This window comes from Oryza sativa, chromosome 12 (genome assembly GCF_034140825.1).
Source record: "Oryza sativa Japonica Group chromosome 12, ASM3414082v1".
In the NCBI taxonomy this organism is placed as follows: Eukaryota; Viridiplantae; Streptophyta; class Magnoliopsida; order Poales; family Poaceae; genus Oryza; species Oryza sativa.
Window position 1 is genome coordinate 2,842,231 of NC_089046.1, and position 19,391 is coordinate 2,861,621.

The window sequence follows — 19,391 nt, forward strand, 5'->3', positions numbered from 1 at the left end:
ATTTCCTATATTTTCCATGTTGTAGGATTAGACAAACATACAACTTTAATTACTGTGGTTTTCTTATTCTCATGTCCTTTCACTTTGGAACATATTTTTGTCATAAAAAGTCAAACTTCAAAATTTCAGCTCATTTTACCGTCACATTTCACCGTTGGTAACTGTAAAACTAAAACGGTAAAAATTGAAGTCTCACCTTTTCACAGGCTCACTCACTCTATAAAAACCGCTCCCGACCTGCCGCTCGGTACGCATCCACTCCTCTCCTCTCTTCCGTTCCTTCTCCCTCGCCGTCGGCCACCGCATCGCCGTCGTCCGCCGCCGACAGGGACAGCGTTCCAGCCATGGACAAGGGCGCCCTGATGCCGTCGCCCGACGAGACGTGCTGCGTCGGCGGAGGCGGGGGCTCGTCGTTCTCGAGCCTGCGCGCGTACGGGCGCGCGCTGGCGCAGACGCCGCGGCGGCTGGCGGCGCGGGCGTGCGCCGCGGCCTCGCCCGGCGAGGAGATGAGCCGCGTGCGCGCGCGCTCGGGGGCCGACATGGCGCGCGCCCTGCGGTGGCCGGACCTCGTCGGGCTCGGCCTCGGCGGCATGGTGGGCGCCGGGGTGTTCGTCACCACGGGGCGCGCCACGCGCCTCTACGCGGGCCCGGCCGTCGTCGTGTCGTACGCCATTGCCGGCCTCTGCGCGCTCCTCTCCGCCTTCTGCTACACCGAGTTCGCCGTCGACATGCCCGTCGCCGGCGGCGCCTTCAGCTACCTCCGCGTCACCTTCGGTGAGCTCAGCTGCTCAATCACGCCAAGATCATGACTTAAATATTTCCCTTCTTTTTTGGCGTCAATTCAGGATTTCTTCAAATTTCGTTTCATTTTGTTGGGCCGTTTGTTCATGTAATTACGTCATTAAAGATTGGGTTCTATCTTTTCTTTCTTTTCTTTTTTTTTTCTGTACTCAAAGATTTGATGGTTATCTATCTCTATGGCTTGGCTTTTCGCCATCCTTCGGTTTATCTATCTATCTATCTACACGCTAGAAAGTGCAAATTTCAGTTTCTTTTTGTGAGCATTTATATGCATATGAACATGGCAGTTTCCTTTTAAGCCGGCTGCTGTTGTCCTTTTGTTTGCTCCTATGGTTTTTTTTGATAAATTTTATAATACCTGTACTTTTGCTGATTGATGCTGCCCTGCATATTTTCGCTGTATTTATTATGGGCTCAAGTTGTATGAGCAAGAAAATGTCTTTCTCTGATTTCATATTAATTGGCTCTTCCTTTTCTTAAAGGTTACTAGATTTTTCATATGTTTTTTTTAAAAAAAAATTTGTCAGCTTGAAAATCCGATCTAATTTCTATTTTCACACTTTTTTATTTTGACAAGTAACTACGGGTGGTTTGATTATTTTATTATTTGTTCGAGGGAAATGAGCATTCCAAAACTAGTAACGAAGCCTAATATTGTGCCAACTTTATTTAGTTACATGCACGTAGATTTGTCAATAGGTTTCATATCAACATTTTTCTTTTTCAGAAACTCACACCAAATGGATCATAAAAAAAAGGAGTTTGGCTAGATTGTGACTCCCAACAAATTTTATTACACGGGCGCATGTCCATGTCCAAATAATGTTGCAAAGTCCCTTTCTTTGTTTCTTTGCATCTCCCAAACCGCTTACCCTTTTTTTTTCCACCTGGGACCAAAAAGATCCCATTGTGACTGATCATCAGTTTTTGCAGTCACTTCATTTTATTTTTCACAAAAAAAATATATCACTCTTCAGCTAACCAAGCATAATTGCATAGAAATTACATACACTGTTGCATCTATTAACTTGCTTGTAATTTACTATATCTGTCCTAGAATATAAGTATTTCTAGAGTTAGAAATACTTATATTTTAAGATGGATGTAGTAGTAATTTAGAATTTGAGACTATTTTTCTGCTCTCTAAAAGTCCAAAATGCGTTATGTTTTTTTTCAGATGGATCAGATTTTTGAGTTTGTTTGGTTGTGCAGGGGAGTTAGCGGCGTTCTTGACAGGGGCGAACCTGATCATGGAGTACGTCTTCTCCAACGCCGCCGTGGCGAGGAGCTTCACGGCGTACCTCGGCACAGCGGTGGGCGTCGACGCGCCGAGCAAGTGGCGGATCGCCGTGCCAGGCCTCCCCAAGGGCTTCAACGAGGTTGACCTCGTCGCCGTCGGCGTCATCCTCCTCATCACCGTCTGCATCTGCTACAGGTACGCACACATCTGTAAAAACTAAAAAAAACAACTTTTTTTTTTGTTGGGGGAGTACTCCTTCCGTCCAAAAAAACTCAATCTAGAAGAGGATGTGACCCCTACAATGAATCTAGACTACCATTTGTCCAAATTCGTTATCCTTAACTCTTTCTAGGGCCAGGTTTAGTTCCCAACTTTTTTTTTCAAACTTTCAACTTTTCCATCACATCAAAACTTTGCTACACATATAAACTTTTAATTTTTTTCTTCAAACTTTTAAGTTTAGTCAAACTTCTAATTTTAATGTGGAACTAAACACACACTAGCTTAAGTTTTTTTTTGGGACCAAGGGAGTATGGCTGTGTTTAGATTCAAAGTTTGGATCCAAACTTTAGTCCTTTTCCATCACATCAACCTGTCATACACACACAACTTTTCAGTCACATCATCTCCAATTTCAACCAAAATCCAAACTTTGGATCCAACTAAACACACCCTATAATAGAAATTGTGCTGGTTTTGCTTATGACACAAGTGTCAGAGTTCTTGTCTCTTCCTACGGATGTGTACTGCAAGGCTTTTGCAGAGCAAGTGCAAGCAACTTTTGTTGCGTTGTCTGTTCCCTTGTCTTCTCTGCAACTGCTCCTGTAGTCCTGTGTCTTTCTTCTTGGCAAATTCTAGCTCAAAGTTCACACAATGTGCATGGTGCCAATTTAATTTTGGTCGAATTTCTCCTGCTCCATGGCTGCATGGTCCTCCTCTGCAGAGAAAAAAAAAATTCAGAGATTTTGTTCTGAAAGAAAGGATCTTGTTGAATGGTCGGTCTCTGCTATTCCAAATGCCCGTTTTACCCTCCCTTTTTCTTTCACGATCGAATGTGTTTTCTGTGGCGAATGTGTTGGCAAGCTTTGTCCAAAGGAAGAATCTGCAAAAGAAGCCGTCCGGCCTGTGTCCTTGTGTTCCCATGCTCTGGCATATCGTATCAAGTCAAAACAGTCAAGAACCACTCTTTTTTGTTCTTGTCCCCTGCACAAATGTGTGCTGAGATTTTGGGAATACAATTCCTGAAATGATTGGTGAATGCAGAGGAGAATCAATCAGTACATTATGATTGAATTCTGATAGCTATGTTTCCATGACCAAGATTCATTTTGGTCAGCATGACAATATTCTTACAATTTTTTTTAAGAAAAAGAATTATTTTGATGGGATTTTTTATGGCGCAGCACGAAGGAGAGCTCGTCGGTGAACATGGTGCTGACGGCAGTGCACGTGTTGTTCATCATGTTCGTCATTGTGATGGGATTCTGGCGCGGTGACACCCGGAATCTGACGCGCCCCGCCGACCCGGAGCACAACCCCGGCGGGTTCTTCCCGCACGGCGCTGCCGGGGTGTTCAACGGCGCCGCCATGGTGTACCTGAGCTACATCGGGTACGACGCGGTGTCCACCATGGCCGAGGAGGTGGAGCGGCCGTCACGCGACATCCCCATCGGCGTCTCCGGCTCCGTCGTGCTCGTCACACTGCTCTACTGCCTCATGGCCGCTTCCATGTCCATGCTTCTTCCCTACGACGCGGTAAGTACACCTCCCCTCTCTCTGAGATGGCTGGGCCCAGTGTCATCTCTCCCTCCATCCAAACATATAAGCATTTTTGATAGTTTGGTTGAGAAACATTAAATGTGAGATAATTATCACTAGTTGAGATGAGAAGTATAGAGAGAAGTTGCAATATTCTGAATAAATTTTCAATGTTAAAATTTGTTATATATCGGGACAGAGGGGATACTACCTATCAAAGCTATCAAAGGAATCTATCTATAGAAAAAAAACGGAGATTCCCAAATAGGACATTGTAGTCTCACTCTCCTAGGCTAATAATTAAAAACCAAGGGGAAAAAAGTTTTTTTCTAGGCTTTGATGTTAGAGGATAATTCTGGGGAATATATTAGCTATAGCTAGAATAGGAGGCCGGCACACGAATCTCTTTCTTTTTCTAATCCTTTGTTTCGCTTTCAACCTTTCCGGGATAGATATGTAGTAGCTGGATGAATCTACAGTAAAAAAAGATCTAGTCACAGTATTACTACTTTTTTTTTCCAACAGGATGAATTAAAATACATCAAAGAATCTGCAAAATTAACCTTTCTGATCCATATGCTCACATTCCCCCCTCGAGAAATTGGGAATTAATTTGGAAAAATAACATCAATATTTATTTTTGTTGTGCTTGTGTTTTGGTGTGGTGCAGATTGACACGGAGGCGCCGTTCTCTGGGGCGTTCAAGGGGAGCTCTGGGTGGGGATGGGTGTCCAACGTGATCGGCGCCGGCGCTAGCCTTGGCATCCTAACGTCGCTGATGGTAGCGATGCTGGGACAAGCTAGGTATCTCTGCGTCATCGGCCGATCCGGTGTCATGCCGGCCTGGCTCGCCAGGGTGAACCCTCGCACTGCCACCCCCGTCAATGCCTCCGCCTTCCTCGGTGAGCCTTTTATTATACATACCTGCTCCTTCTGAGTCGTAAATAATAAATATTTGATATTTAACACAAGATTCGGTTGAATTTCTAGTTCCATGAACCAATTTTGCTTTATAGTGAATTATAAAGTCTGATGAGTTTAAACGATCATATTATATTTTTTCATGGTGAATATATGGATATCGTTTGTTTTTATTTCTAAACCAACCATCTGAGAAATTATCGATGGTTAGGGCTGTGTACATCCTTTTTGGGTGTAGAGGCCGATTTATTATATTATCTTAAAAAATAAATTATCGATGGTCAATTTTTTTAAAAAAAATACCAAATATTGCTGTAAGTGTTAAAGATATATATATTTTTTTAAAAAGAAACTTTTACATGGATGTTTTTTTTCCCCATAAGTCAAAGTGGCATGTGAGTAGCAGTTGACGACGAAACAGTGAGCTAGCTTAGCTAGTACAGTACCAGCTCTTGTTCACACAGTGTCTAAACTAATAACAGCAGCATCAGTCTGCCTTTTCTTGTTAGCCTTTGCGGCCAGGGAAGCTAGCTAACCGCGATCGATGAAATTAAAGCGGCGGACATGACACGGGTGTGGTGGTGGTGGTGGTGGTTGTTGGCTTCTCTCTCAACTCATCTCGGCGAGGAAGAAGAAGATGACGACGAGAGCACAACCAACACAAACACAGCCACACACACGCAATTAATGAAAAGCTGCTTAGCTAACTAACTAACTAACTAACTAACTAATCGTCTTCAAACTCACGGTTCTAGCTACTACTGTTTGACATTTGACAGGATAACGACATGCTGATCGAGTGAGTGAGTCAGGGAGTGAGTGATTGGCTGTGCGATGCAATGGTTTTGATTGATGAGCCGTGAGAATTTGTAGGATGGTAATGTTCACTGTGAGAGGAAATTATTAGAGCCCGTGTCTTTGAATTCCACTTGTAATCCCGTGATTTGGGAGTACTGCTAGGGGGTAGTACTCTTTTGTCTCATGAATCTTCCGTGATTAGTCTGAAATCCGTGTGAGCCTTTTCTGACTTCTCAATTCAACTTACCTTCCTCCTAATTAATTCCAGGTAGTCAAGACAGCGACACTGCCTCGATTCCATATATATATATGTCATTTAAATAGTTATATTCTTTTAAAAGAAATTAATAAGATACGTTACTAAATGATATATCATTTCAGAAATATAAAAAGTTAAATTTTGACTTGTATAAATTTTAGAAAAAATAAACTATAGATAATTAATGTATATTCACAATTAATTTTTTTCTCAACTTGTAGTAGATGTTAAATTTGATTTTATATGCTTGTGAACTGATATATCATATATTAATTTATCTTACTAAATTTTCTTTATTCTTTTTCTAATTATTTAAATGCATGCAAACGGGGTGTAATCTCGAGAGTGTAGAATCTACTCCATCTATTTTATATTATAAATCGTTTTGACTTTTTTCTAGATAATTTTTTTCTGGTTTAACTAAATTTGTAGAAAATATCTAGCAATATCTATCACACCAAATTAGTTTCATTAAATATAACATTGAATATATTTTGTATTTTGATAGTACGTTTGTTTTATGTTAAAAATGTTACTATATTTTTTTTTACAAATTTAATCAAATTTAGACATATTTGACTTAAAAAAAGTTAAAATAACTTATGATATAAAACGGATGGTGTATCTTTCTACAACTGTTTGATCACTTTGATCCATTTGTTCTGGGGAATAAACAGTTTGGTCCTTGGCGACGATGCAGGGGTGTTCACGGCGGCGCTGGCGCTGTTCACGGAGCTCGACATCCTCCTCAACCTCGTCTGCATCGGCACGCTCTTCGTCTTCTACATGGTGGCCAACGCCGTCGTCTACCGCCGCTACGTCGCCGCCGCCGAGGACGACGAGGAGGGGCGGCGGCGCGGGGCGGTGCCGACGCTGGCGTTCCTGCTGGCCTTCTCCCTGGTGGCGCTCTGCTTCACGCTGGTGTGGAAGCTGGCGCCGCGCGGCGGGGCCAGGACGGGGCTGCTGGTGGCGTGCGGCGCGGCGGCCGCCGCCGCCGTCGCGGCGTTCCGGGCGCTGGTGCCGCAGGCGCGGCGGCCGGAGCTGTGGGGCGTCCCGGCCATGCCGTGGGTGCCCGCGGCGTCGGTGTTCCTCAACGTCTTCCTCCTCGGCTCGCTCGACCGCCCCTCCTACGTCCGCTTCGGCTTCTTCACCGCCGCCGCCGCGCTCGTCTACGTGCTCTACAGCGTGCACGCCAGCTACGACGCCGACGAGGCCGCCGCCGCGCTCGACGGTGCCAAGGTGCTCGACGAGGGCTGCAAGGTATAACTAGCTTTGGGGGGTGGCTGACATGTAGGGACAGCTGGTCAAGTGTACTCTGTAGTAGATTTTTTTTTTCTTCTTCTTTCTTGCTATATGGTGTTTCAGCCTTTTTTTCAGGCTAAAGTAGTTTTTTAGTGTTGGATTAAAAAAAAGGCTCTAAGTAGTTTTTGGTGGTAAAAAAAGATTCAAGATGCTAACAGGGTGAAAAGACAAGGAAATAGACAGGAGTGTGAATGAGTGGAAGGAAAGAGAGAAATGTAACTTTATCTTGCAAATATGCAATTGTACAAAAAAAAAATCCCCTCAAGAAAATGGTTATTACCTCGGTCGTCTCGTTCTAAATTTGTCATAAGTCAAACATTTATATCTTCAACTATCAATTTTTTTTCAAAAAAAAATTATATTTTAACAACACATGAATTACATCTCGTGAAAGTATTTCTCATGGTGAATCTAAAAATAAAAATCTTATGGTGCTAAACGATATAAATTTGTAGAAATTGGTGGTCAAAGGTGCAAATGTTTGACTTAAAAAAACTAGAACAATAAGTAATTTTAAGGACACATTTGCTATCAATGAGTTATCATCAACTTTTACTCCTTTAGGAGTGGATGGGAGAGGGAGAAGAGCGGACACAGTGAGGATCATGGGTATTAGACCCAATTCCTATATTTATTATATTTATAGAAAGTAGTTCTCTATTTGAGCATAAACCTCTTGTTGCTTAATTGGTTAGTAGGCGATTCACACATTCAGGCCTTGTTTGGTTAATCCCCAAGAGGGAGGGATTGGAGGGGATTTATTCCACACTTATTGTGGTGTGGAATTATTCTCCATCAATCCCCTCCAATACTCTTTAATCCCCTTTAAACCGAACAAGACCTTCAATGGAAGCTGGGTTCCATCCTCGTGATTCCTCTAGATTTCGTGCTGCCATAGGACACCACCAGCCCAAATACCATTGACCTCGATGGATTAAGTCCTCAGGGTTGGGGCAAGTGTACAAGAGGGTTGGATGGAAATGATAGCTATAGAGCTAGAGCAAACCTAGACACCTAGACAAGCTGTTTAGGTTTATAGTTAAAAATAAAGTTTTTCAGGATAAATGTAGCCTCTAGAACAATAAATTCTTGTCCATTTTACCTTTATATTATTGTTAGGATTCTTGTCCATTTTACCTTTTATATTATTGTTAGGAATTAATGAGAGTTGATCACCAATACCATGAGTCCATGACTGCGAAGTTTTAACTTGCATTTTTACAAATACTCCATTTGGTAAAAATATATTTGATCTTTAGATAAGATTTGGTTAATTTTCAATTTGATCATCAACTTTATATTAAAATAAGTTTATGATATTTTGATACTTCTCTCCAAGGTAAATCTATACATACCGATTTTTTAAAATAAATTAACTAAGCATTTCAGAAGTAATTTGTGGTCAAAGTTTGTTTTAAATGAAAATGATCCATTCTCATACTAAACGTCAAATATTTATCACTTGAAGTAGTATAACTGAAGCAAAGTACCCTGTCCGTCCCAAAATATATAAAACCGCTAACTTTCTTGCATAACGTTTCACCATTTGTCTTATTAAAAAATATAAATATTATTTACTTTGTTGTGATTTGTTTCATCATCAAAGAAAATATAATCTCAACTTATACTTTTACATATTAATACTTAATTTTTAAATAAGACGAATGGTCAGATACTATAAAAAAAGTCAACGGCGTCATACATTTCGGTACGGAGGGAATGTTTACATGATTGCATCCTCCTCCTCTGTGAATATGTGACAATCAGCATTGTTATCTGAAACTATATTTTTTAGCGAAATCTGAAACTATTTATCAACAGAAACGCGAGAAGCTTTACACAGCTCGGAGAAGAAGGGCCGGATCGAGCCGTACAAGCAAATGGATTACATCCTTGTTCAGATTCTCAGGATAGACCCAAATCCAGAATCCACCATTGCTGCACTGTTCTTGCTGCACACACATTTGGCACGAGCTGATTATCCCAGTAGCACAAGATAGAGACGTCCATTTTGCAAGGATATATATGCATTCTTTGAGCTGGCTCTACTCTACACCTCTCCATATATCCTTTTTCTTTTTTGCTACTAATTGATTGGTTGGTCGTGTGCCATTTTTACTAAGATTGCAGCAATCATTATCTACATCTCGATGCTAATCTTTCATAGATCATATTGATGATGAGATAACAGACGATGCATATGTATATCTTGCATGCATCAGATTCATGGATTCGCATGCCTTTTTTCAGTTGGATTCGTGCTAACAACGCTCGTGCAAAACAGGGTTGGATTGCCGGTTTTTTTTTCATGCCTTCATCATCTTCACACTGCACTGACGCACATTATATATATTGGAGTACTTTTTATGTACAGAAATATGCTACTTCAATCGAAATGATGACAACACTTTCCATGGATCTTCTGATAGGTAATTAAGCAACCAATCGTTGAAGGATCAAAATGCCACTTTTGCTCTCTGAATCATTCGCTGTGAAGAAGTAAAGATAAGTTTTCGGGTAAGGATTGAAGATGTTATCTTAGGATGGAATCAAAAGTTGATGATACATGTTGGAAGAAAGAACCATCCCAAAACCATCCTTATGCTTCTGAGCACTGAGCAGACCTTCCACTGATCTCTTCAGGCAATGGATGAACCACAATTCAGCTACTTTGCTTTGTCTGCATTTGCATATCTTTTGTACTTGACATCAGAGAGCTTTCTTACCTATATCAGTCACAACTGGATTGGCAAAATAACGAGATATATATGCATGTAACTGTTGATTATCCTGCATGACGTATTGATGCAGAAGGGACAGCATAGTAACCTGCCACTATGTGCTTCTCTTTCTTTTTGAGCATGCTCTGAATTTTTCTCTGAATACCTGAAAGCTCCTGATTGTCCATCAGATAACTCTCTCTATCTCTCTTTCCCTCTGAATCAAATCTAGTATCCACTAAGCAACAGAGGGCGGCTGAAAGAAATTTTTACTTTTCTTCCACCTCCATCAATTCACCACTTAACCGAAACTTCTGAAAGTGCAGAGTGACAGATACAGCACGCACTCTATCCTGTTCTTCAGAAGTTTTATCGGTTGGTGTTCGTCTTCGTTTGCCGACAAATTTTTGAGGTTTATCTAAGCTTTGACAATGGCCAAGAAGGATCTATTCAATTTCAGGCATGTGATCATGGCTTTTTCCCTGTGCTTTAGACCAAATCTTATGGGCTGCCTATGCAATAATGCAGCTGGTTGTTAGTATTTGGTTCACTGTGCTACTACTTTGCACCTTCTGAAAGAATAGATACTCTGTCTTTGGTTGAAGCATGGGCATGGCGCACTGGAATGCAATTGTTCAGAATTTTTCTCTTCCCTGAAATATTCAGAGCTTTGCAATTGATAGAAAGAAATGCAAGTATGCAAATCATTCCTTTTTTGTAAAAAAAAAACAAAGAGGATCATATTCCATCAAATGCTCTTTGTATTTGACCATATATATATGACACATGTTTTGCAAGTTTGACAGGTATGTAACAGTTTGTGCAAATCGCAATCAGATTGTATTACAGTATAAGATAGTGGCATAATGCACAATGCCTGTAGAATGATGCATCTGGACGCGTTTACTTTGCAGAGTCAGGCAGACATCAAGAAAGAACACTGACAAAGTGCACAATACCGAACTCCGATGTCCAAATCGATGCGTGAATGTAACAAGCTGCAGATTGCATGCCAACACTGCAGAAATTATGCATCAGTTTATGGATTTTTTTTTGTTTCTTTTTTTGCCAGCCTCTGTTCTGAATGTTGCAAGTGTTCGACAGGTGAAAGTATTATTGATTCTTCGGTAGGCAGCACAAAACAACTGTTACTTTGTGCCTGCATCCAAAGCTTTTCAGAATTCAGATTGACTTGTAGCTAAGGCAAAGATTTGGGCAATGGATTTAGCTTTCATTAAATTAAGCTATAGGATAACTTAATCATGCAGCATCAAGTGTAGTTTGCGTCACCATCTCATGAAAAAACAGTTATGAGTTAACCATGTTCGTGGTACGAAGTTTCAGTGGTATGTGTGTCTTTTCCCCTTCAATAAAAAAGGTTGGTGATAGTGTTGATGTTCTATGCCCATCCATCGATATCTCCAGGTGGGTTGTTTATAAAAGTTTTGAAGGTCTCTGGAGATATTTTGGGAGTAACTTCTCCAGCATTGTCTTTCATAAAGAAAAGTTTCAGGTTGCATTTTTTTAAGTACTTACCTTTCCACCTATCATGAAAATGTCTATTGGAAAGATAGAATTCTTTGTATAGTGGTGGAAAATCACACCAGCCTCCTCAAATCCTAGTAAAGATTTGGTGCAATGGCTTTTCGATATTTTGGTGTTTGGTACCTTTTTAAATTTAAACCTATGTTGCAAAAATTAGGCAAAAGGATGTGACGTAATTATTATGGGGAACCCGTGTGGCCCAACGATGTTTTATATAGTACTTTTCTAGAGAACATATCCTATACATATAAGCTTCTCGTGCACACTCCGTGCATACCAACTAGCAAATATCACAGAAAATTTTAGAAAAAATTGGACACATGTTCCAATAGTATTACATCCACGTGTGAAATATTATCATCAAATTCATTATATTTCAGCCATAACAAAAAAGACAAAATTCTGACAAATTTTCACCCTTAAAACTGTCAGATTTTTCACTTTTTGTTACAGCTAAAATATAATGAATTTGAATATGAGACTTTGCAGATATATGTAATACTATTAAGAGTATATGTCTATTTTTTTAGTTTTTTTGTAACATTTGTTAATTGGTGTGCACGGAGTGTGTACGGAAAGCTTATGTGCATAGTAGAATTTCCCGTGACATTTTTCTAGTAGTACTTCTACGTACTTTTGCATGTAAGGGTTGTTCGGTTACTAACATTGTCATAAATCATAACTCACTTTAGTTAAGTGTGGCTTGTCATAATTTTTTCCCTACAAATTGTAGAACTATTTTTAGAAACAACACCATTTAAATGAGAAATTGCAAAAGTAGAGATCTGTTGGCTAAAATTGTAAGTTTAGCACATTGTCGAACTTTGGTTGTTTGAAAGGGGTTGCAGGGTAAAAACAACTTGAAAACTCATGGTGCATGTGCATGGCCTATTATTGTTGGCCACTACATGCATGTGCTTTTACCTTACATGAATGTGTAATTAGTCCAGCAACCTTTATTGAACAATGGTTGTTCGATAGGTTATCCGACGTGTCATGCTCGTAGCTAATCGTATTGTGGTTGTTTGATATACACCCTACTATCAAACAACTAAATGATTGGTGAACAAACGATTGAGTATATGACAAGAGGGGCAATGTGCTAAGAAAGTGTGGCAAGTCATAATTGTAGCAATGAACCAAACAAAAGGTTAAAAGATGCAGCAGCCTAAAGTTTGGTATGGTAAGTTGAACTGTTATTAGATGGTACCTAATAGGTTATTAGGTGTTCTTATAATGCTTTCAATGCCGACATACTTATGGATAATATCTTTTCTAGATAATATCAATAAATTTCAAAATCCATTTCGTCACCTAATGGCTACCATCGTCTTTTTAATCTATACCGCTGTAACTGTTTGGTTAGATACGGGAGTAACATTACCCACTGAAAAATCCAACTTAGTTCACTAAGATCAGGCAAGCCATAGAAGTGAGGCTCATTTTCTAGAATATGAACTTAATATGGCCTCGTCAGGTAGTGATGAAAATAAAGATTAAGTACATGCACGTAAAAATGAGAAAGCCATTAGCACATGGTTAATTAAGTTTTAATTATTTCAAACTTAGAAAATAGATTTATCTAATGCTTTAAAGCAGCTTTTATAGAGAAAGTTTAGCAATTTAAAAAATGTGTTAACGAAAAATAAGGTAAAATATGTATCTTACTCAGAAACGAACGGGCCTTAACGATAAATGGATTCACAATGGAGCTTCAAAAACAAATCATCGTTTCCTAACCCATTTGTCTATAAACACTTTATTTTGGGCCTTTCCAACTAAGGCCTGTGTGGATAATTTCGCCTCTCTATAAATTTCGGCCCACATAACGTAGTTGGGCCTCAACCCCAAATCCCCCCAAAATTCTGATTTCCTAATCCGCTCCGCTCCTCCCACTCCCGCCGCCTCTCGCTTCCGCGCTTCGTCTTCCTCCTCCCCCACCTCCACTCCGCGCGACGATCCGCAGGTCATCTCCCCTCCACCCGCGAGGATTCCCGGAGATCCTGCCCGCTCCCCCCGCCCCCCTCAACCCCCCTGGAGCGGAGGCGCGTGGTGGCTGGCGCTTCCCCCCTGCGGTGGTTGTGCTGCTGTGTTCGCGCGCGGGGCGCACGGGAGGTGTTCGACGGAATGCCCAGCCGAGAGAAAGAGAGAGAGAGGGAGGGAGGTATGTGGGTAAGCGTAAGCCTCTTCGTTTCCCTGTTTTATGGTTTACTACTTGTGTTTGCATGCTAGCGTGCGGTGTCTGCGCGCTATTTCAGATGGATGGAACTGGAACATGATCTTGCACTGCTTTGAATAAAACAGTGATGTGATGTTGAGCATTCGGAATTGAGACATAGAACTAATTTTTCTCCGGGTTTCTACTACTGTTGAAATGCTATTTCGCTTCAAAGGGCTAGTAAAAATGGCAACCCCATTCTGTAGTCCATCAGTGTTAAACCCAGAAGCTCACCAGGCATTAGAATTCCCTGCTCCTTAATCTGTTTTATATCTTTGTTATCTTGCCTAGTGAAAATCTGTAACATTTTAGAGTTCCTTTTTCATGAGAACTTGCATCCTTTTCCTGATCAAATTTCATGCAACAGGATTGAAAAAAAAAATCGAAGTATGGCGAATATCACATCGTTGTTGCTGACATTCTCTTCCTACCAGAGGTTTTATCAAACTCTCAAATTTTGAAGGTGAACTAACAAGAGAAATTATCATTTCAGGCCACAACGGATCCTGTGCTCTTAACAGCAGGCAAGCATCCAAACTTTCCTATTAGCTGCTGCTTTTTGTGTCATCAGTGCATCAAACCAAGTCAATTGGTAAAAAGTTAGCTTGAAGTATAATTATGAACGTATGAGCAGTTGATTTGCATGGATGGGCATTTGGTTTCACTACCATCCTCTATGCCAAAGGACCAAGGCTCTTACTTTAGCATGCTCTGGAATTTATTTTGCTACTCGTGCTTTCTGTGACAAGCCGAACCACAGGATTGTCCACAAGGATAAAAATCTTGTTAGGGTCGAGAGGGATTTGATTGACGTGTTTACACTCCATGAACTTCTGCAGTTATGTGCAAAGAGGAGGTCCCTCTTAGTTGGGAAAAGCTGCCATGGATTAGCCATTCATTTTGGGCTGGTAACTGATACTGTCACATGCAATATTCTCATCAACTTGTACACAAAATGTGGCCAGAATGATTGTGCTCGTCGCGTTTTTGATGCAATGTCTGTCAGAAGCATAATCTCTTGGAATACCATGATTGCTGGATATACTCATAATAGAGAGGATGTAGAAGCACTGAAGCTTTTTTCAAGAATGCACCGAGAAGGGACCCAGATGACCGAATTTACCTTATCCAGCACTCTCTGCGCATGTGCTGCGAAATATGCTATTATTGAATGCAAACAGTTACACACTATTGCCATCAAGCTTGCACTTGATTCTAGCAGTTTTGTTGGGACTGCATTTCTTGATGTTTATGCAAAGTGTAATATGATAAAGGATGCCTGCTGGGTTTTCGAGAATATGCCTGAGAAAACTTCAGTTACATGGAGTTCATTATTTGCAGGATTTGTGCAGAATGGTCTCCATGAAGAGGTATTGTGTTTATTTCAGAGTACACAAAGGGAAGGAATGCAATTGACTGAATTCACTGTTTCATCTATCCTCAGCACATGTGCAAGCTTAGCATTGATAATTGAAGGAACACAGGTGCATGCAGTTATTGTTAAGCATGGTTTTCATAGGAACCTCTTTGTAGCAACATCTCTTGTGGATGTCTATGCAAAGTGTGGTCAGATTGAAAAATCATATGAAGTATTTGCTGATATGGAAGAAAAGAATGTTGTCTTATGGAATGCAATGATTGCTAGTTTTTCTAGGCATGCTCATTCTTGGGAAGCAATGATTCTCTTTGAGAAAATGCAGCAGGTGGGGATTTTTCCAAACGAAGTTACCTATCTCTCCATCTTGTCAGCATGCAGTCATACTGGCTTAGTTGAAGAGGGCCGTCACTACTTTAACCTGCTATTGTCTGATCGGACCGCTGAACCTAATGTCCTTCACTATTCTTGTATGGTTGATGTTTTGGGGCGATCTGGGAAGACTGATGAGGCTTGGAAATTACTTGATAAAATGCCATTTGAACCAACTGCATCTATGTGGGGATCTTTGCTTGGATCAAGCAGGATCCACAAGAATATTAGATTAGCCAGAATAGCAGCTGAACAGCTTTTCCGTCTTGAGCCTGAAAATGGAGGGAACCATGTTTTGCTATCAAATGTATATGCTGCCAGTGGAAACTGGGAGAATGTTGTTGTTGCAAGGAAGTATTTGAGGGATAGTGGTGCTAAAAAAGAGATGGGCAGGAGTTGGATTGAGGCGAAAGGCAAGATTCATGTTTTTGTTGCTGGAGAGAGAGAACACCCAGGAATAACTGATGTATACAATAAGTTGGAGGAAATTTACCATGAGATGAGAAAGATTTCTCACAGAGCCAACACACAATGTGATCTGCATGATGTGCATGCTGACCAAAAAGAGGAGCTACTTAAACACCACAGTGAGAAACTAGCATTTGCTTTTGGTTTAATCAGCTTGCCCCCTAATATACCAATTACTATATACAAGAACCTTAGGATCTGCGGAGACTGTCATTCCTTTATGAAGATTGTATCCTGTATTACAGAACGCCAAGTCATTGTCAGAGATATCAATAGATTTCACCATTTTAAGGATGGCTCATGTTCTTGTGGGGACTTCTGGTGATCTAGGACTGAATGAGGAATACCAATCATCTACCAGCGGTGCCCTCATCATGTAGAAAATTATTGCCCTGTGAGTAGTGGCACTGCCGCACTAAAGATCTGTGTCAGGACTTATATTGATATTCTTTGTCACCCAAGTCAATAATGTCATGCTGCTGGCCCCATTTGGTGTAATATCAACACAATCATCTGAACTGTGCATAGCAAATGGAAGCACAGATGTGAGTCCTTATTTATATGAGATACTGAATAGATTGTGCGACCTACAAAGATATTATCTTGTACAGTGATTTTATCATGCATTGCAAGCCACTTAAAAATCCATGATTTGGTTTTTGCACTGACATGCTTTCATGGGAAGTAGATCGATGCAAGTTTTGTATATATGAAAATATACATGGGAAAATATGGACCGGAAGATTTTTTTTTATTAGACATATTCAGGGAAATGGATTTCTTCTGACCTCAACATTTATTGATTTCAGAGCCTACAGAAGTTGCAATTGAAACTATTTGGTTTGTACTAGTGCTCTGAAGTTAATTGAACTGCACAATTGGATGCACATTTCATCTACGCTCCTATAATCGAATCTTTCTCATCATTTTTCCACTCCAAAAATGATGAATTCTGGAAAGTGGTATTCCTCGCTCTCTTTTTCTTCTGTTGCTCCTATCATGTCCTTTGCGATTTCTATACATTTTTGTGCTGTATTTAAATACAGTATATTTTATTGCATTCCACATAATTGTACTCTAGCATTTGTTGGTCTTAAATACAAGAGCTTGTAGTTTGTTTGTTTCTTGCAATTCTTTTGTTCTGCTTACAACTAACAACCAGATTTCCCTGAAACTTTAATCGTATGGTGGGAGTATCAGATTTTCCTTTTTAGCTTTTAATTTCGTAGTAATAGTCTTCTACTATCTATCTAGTGTTGTCTTCAGTATGGCAAATTATTGATATTCTGGAACAAAAACAGCAAGCGCATTGGTTCAGATTTTCATTACCTAAAAGCCTCTAATATGTTCATCAGTCATAATAGACAAAACCTGAGCTGTTGGTTACGCTAGGATGTCGACAAGTGTACTCCTAAAAAACTAATTTGTCATATTCTCTTGATCATGATGATCAGTTACTTTATGATGTTGCTACGTCAAGGCATTTGTCATCAACGACTGAAAACATCTTTTCACTGTCTATACTTACGGCATAACATAGGGGAAATGTTTGTCCTTGTCATTTCTCACCCTTACCAACTTACTGACTGTTCTATAGTTTTCTCTATCATGGTAGAACCGGCCATATCTTTGGTCCTTACAGTCCAATACTGGTCCACCATGCGCATGATACACCTGTTTTTCAAGGAAAGTACTGTTTGTGTACAAAAGCTGGCGTCTAGAACCACTTGAAGGTAGTACTCAGGAAAAGGGCAAATAATGCCTACAAGAGATGACCATTCATCTGGGTTAGCCATCTCTTTGTGGACCATGCCCATTCATGATCTACATGAAGGCAGCAGCTTCTTGTAGCGAAAAATGGGATCTTGCGGGCTTTCTGGCCTTGTGGCTGATGATGCAGTAGTGATGCCTTCCTTGGTGTTGGTGGTGGGTATATCATAGCGTCTTGTAGGTCCGGTTTTTGAGTTGGGCCCCTGCATGGCTGCATCCAGTTTTGTGGGTCAGGTTCTGGTAGTCCCAGTAGCCAAGGGTGTGTGGGTCACTGAGTCACTCATGTGACGCATCCTCAATCTCATCTCGTATAACCGTTTTTAATCATGTGGTAGTTAATTCTATTGCCTGCTCACCACCATGCATCGTGTTTAGTAATTCTTTGGTTTAACCCACCTAATTTTTTTTTTGCCTAAACCTGTATTCTCTATCCCTGGCAGTAACTACATTGAGTAGAGACTAAAATTAGGCAGGTAGGACAGGGGTTTAGTTCCAGACAGAGATGCACAATCAGCTGTATATTTTTAACATAGATGACGTGATTAGTCTGTACTTGGCAGTTGTTCCTTTGACAAGGCCTCCTTTTTGTTATATATAAAAAAACAGATCCTTTTTCTCGGTATGCGTTAAGTAGACTAAGTGAGGGTCTACTTTATCATTATGGCACTCACATGACTCTTTTCTGCTAATGCTAAGATATATTATTTGGGGTTCAAAGGCGTTAATCATGCAACCCTGGAGTGCCTCGGATAAGGTTCATCTTTTGTCATTAGGGAGAGCTCCCCCTGCACATGGCTACGGTTCTTGCAAGCAGACAGGAAATCTTGCTGTTGATACGGTAGTTAACCTATTAAGTTTAATCATCACTAGCACAATTGCCGCGAGGAAGCCCCCCATTCAGATGAATCTGAGACCTGCATCTCATTCTTTATTTTCCTAATCAAATCTCTATTCTAGTACTAACCTTAGTTTTATACTTAATCTGTCCTGCATGTAGAAATTGTGTACCTACCTTCTTAGGGCAACTTGCAGCTTGCTCAGTCGTCATACATACCAAGTGGTGCTCTTGCCTCCAAATTAGCTTGGTGGCCTAGCTAGGTAATGCAAAGCTTTCACTCTAGATTCTTCAGGTAGGAGTACTTTTGTTTTAATTAGCTATGGTTGTGTTTCATTAGTTGACACGAGGTAACTGCCTGAAGTTAATTAAGAGGCTGATAGCACCACGTCAGTTCAGTTAGGCCTCCATGTTCCTTTCTCCAGGCATCTGCTGCTTTGGATTATTGACCGGACAGAGCAATAAATCTGTGGTTTAGCCTCGTACAAACCTTTCTAACATAGGCAACAAAAGCAGGAGACAGATCTCCATTTTTTTTTAATCTTTTGATACCTGCATGCTGTGTGGGGAATCTGGCGGATTATTGGAGTTTAGTGGCCTTTTTGTGTGCCTTAGACCATCAACTTAGCTAGCCTTTTTTTCTTTGTATCCTATTAGGGCAAATTGAGCCCACTTGTACACTCTAACTTTTGTTGTGCCTTTCCTTCCCGAGGGAACAGAAAGGTAGAGACCGGCCATTAATAGACTAGTAAAAGATCAGGACATGAAAATCCCCAGGTGTCGGCATTGCTTGTGGCACATCACTTCTTTAATGGTCCTTGGGGCATCTACTATGAATTTTTTCTCCATAATTTCACTACTCCTACTACTGCTAGTGCATCACCACCACCCTGTTGCTTAGAGAAGGAGAAATGCACTGCACATGCCCCCCTCCTCCTTGCATTACTCATTATTAGGTGAAAGCATTGAATGAATTGATTGCACGAGGTTAAATTTATTTTTTTAAAAC

General features: G+C 40.6%; 2 protein-coding genes across 6 annotated transcripts; both read left to right on the forward strand.

Annotated features, from left to right (window-relative positions):
* The first annotated feature begins 229 nt into the window (after positions 1 to 229).
* Positions 230 to 7,358, forward strand: LOC107275890 (cationic amino acid transporter 6, chloroplastic). The gene is made up of 5 exons (XM_015763394.3): positions 230 to 774; positions 2,014 to 2,236; positions 3,445 to 3,796; positions 4,470 to 4,701; positions 6,478 to 7,358. The coding sequence occupies exons 1-5, from the start codon at positions 345 to 347 to the stop codon at positions 7,041 to 7,043; spliced, it is 1,803 nt and encodes a 600-aa protein (XP_015618880.1). The 5' UTR covers positions 230 to 344; the 3' UTR covers positions 7,044 to 7,358.
* Positions 7,359 to 13,244: 5,886 nt separating this feature from the next.
* LOC136351068 (pentatricopeptide repeat-containing protein At5g04780, mitochondrial) lies at positions 13,245 to 16,900 on the forward strand. Of its 5 annotated transcripts, none has more exons than XR_010738202.1 (3): positions 13,245 to 13,516; positions 14,056 to 16,322; positions 16,587 to 16,900. XR_010738202.1 is itself a non-coding variant. In XM_026022166.2 (2 exons), the coding sequence occupies exon 2, from the start codon at positions 14,210 to 14,212 to the stop codon at positions 16,100 to 16,102; it is 1,893 nt and encodes a 630-aa protein (XP_025877951.1). In that variant the 5' UTR covers positions 13,245 to 13,508; positions 13,930 to 14,209; the 3' UTR covers positions 16,103 to 16,527. The 5 variants fall into 5 exon arrangements, 2 of the variants coding, with proteins under 2 accessions (XP_025877951.1, XP_066162247.1); XR_010738201.1 differs by having other exon boundaries at positions 13,245 to 13,508; positions 13,930 to 16,322; XR_010738203.1 differs by having other exon boundaries at positions 13,245 to 13,508.
* Positions 16,901 to 19,391: the final 2,491 nt, after the last annotated feature.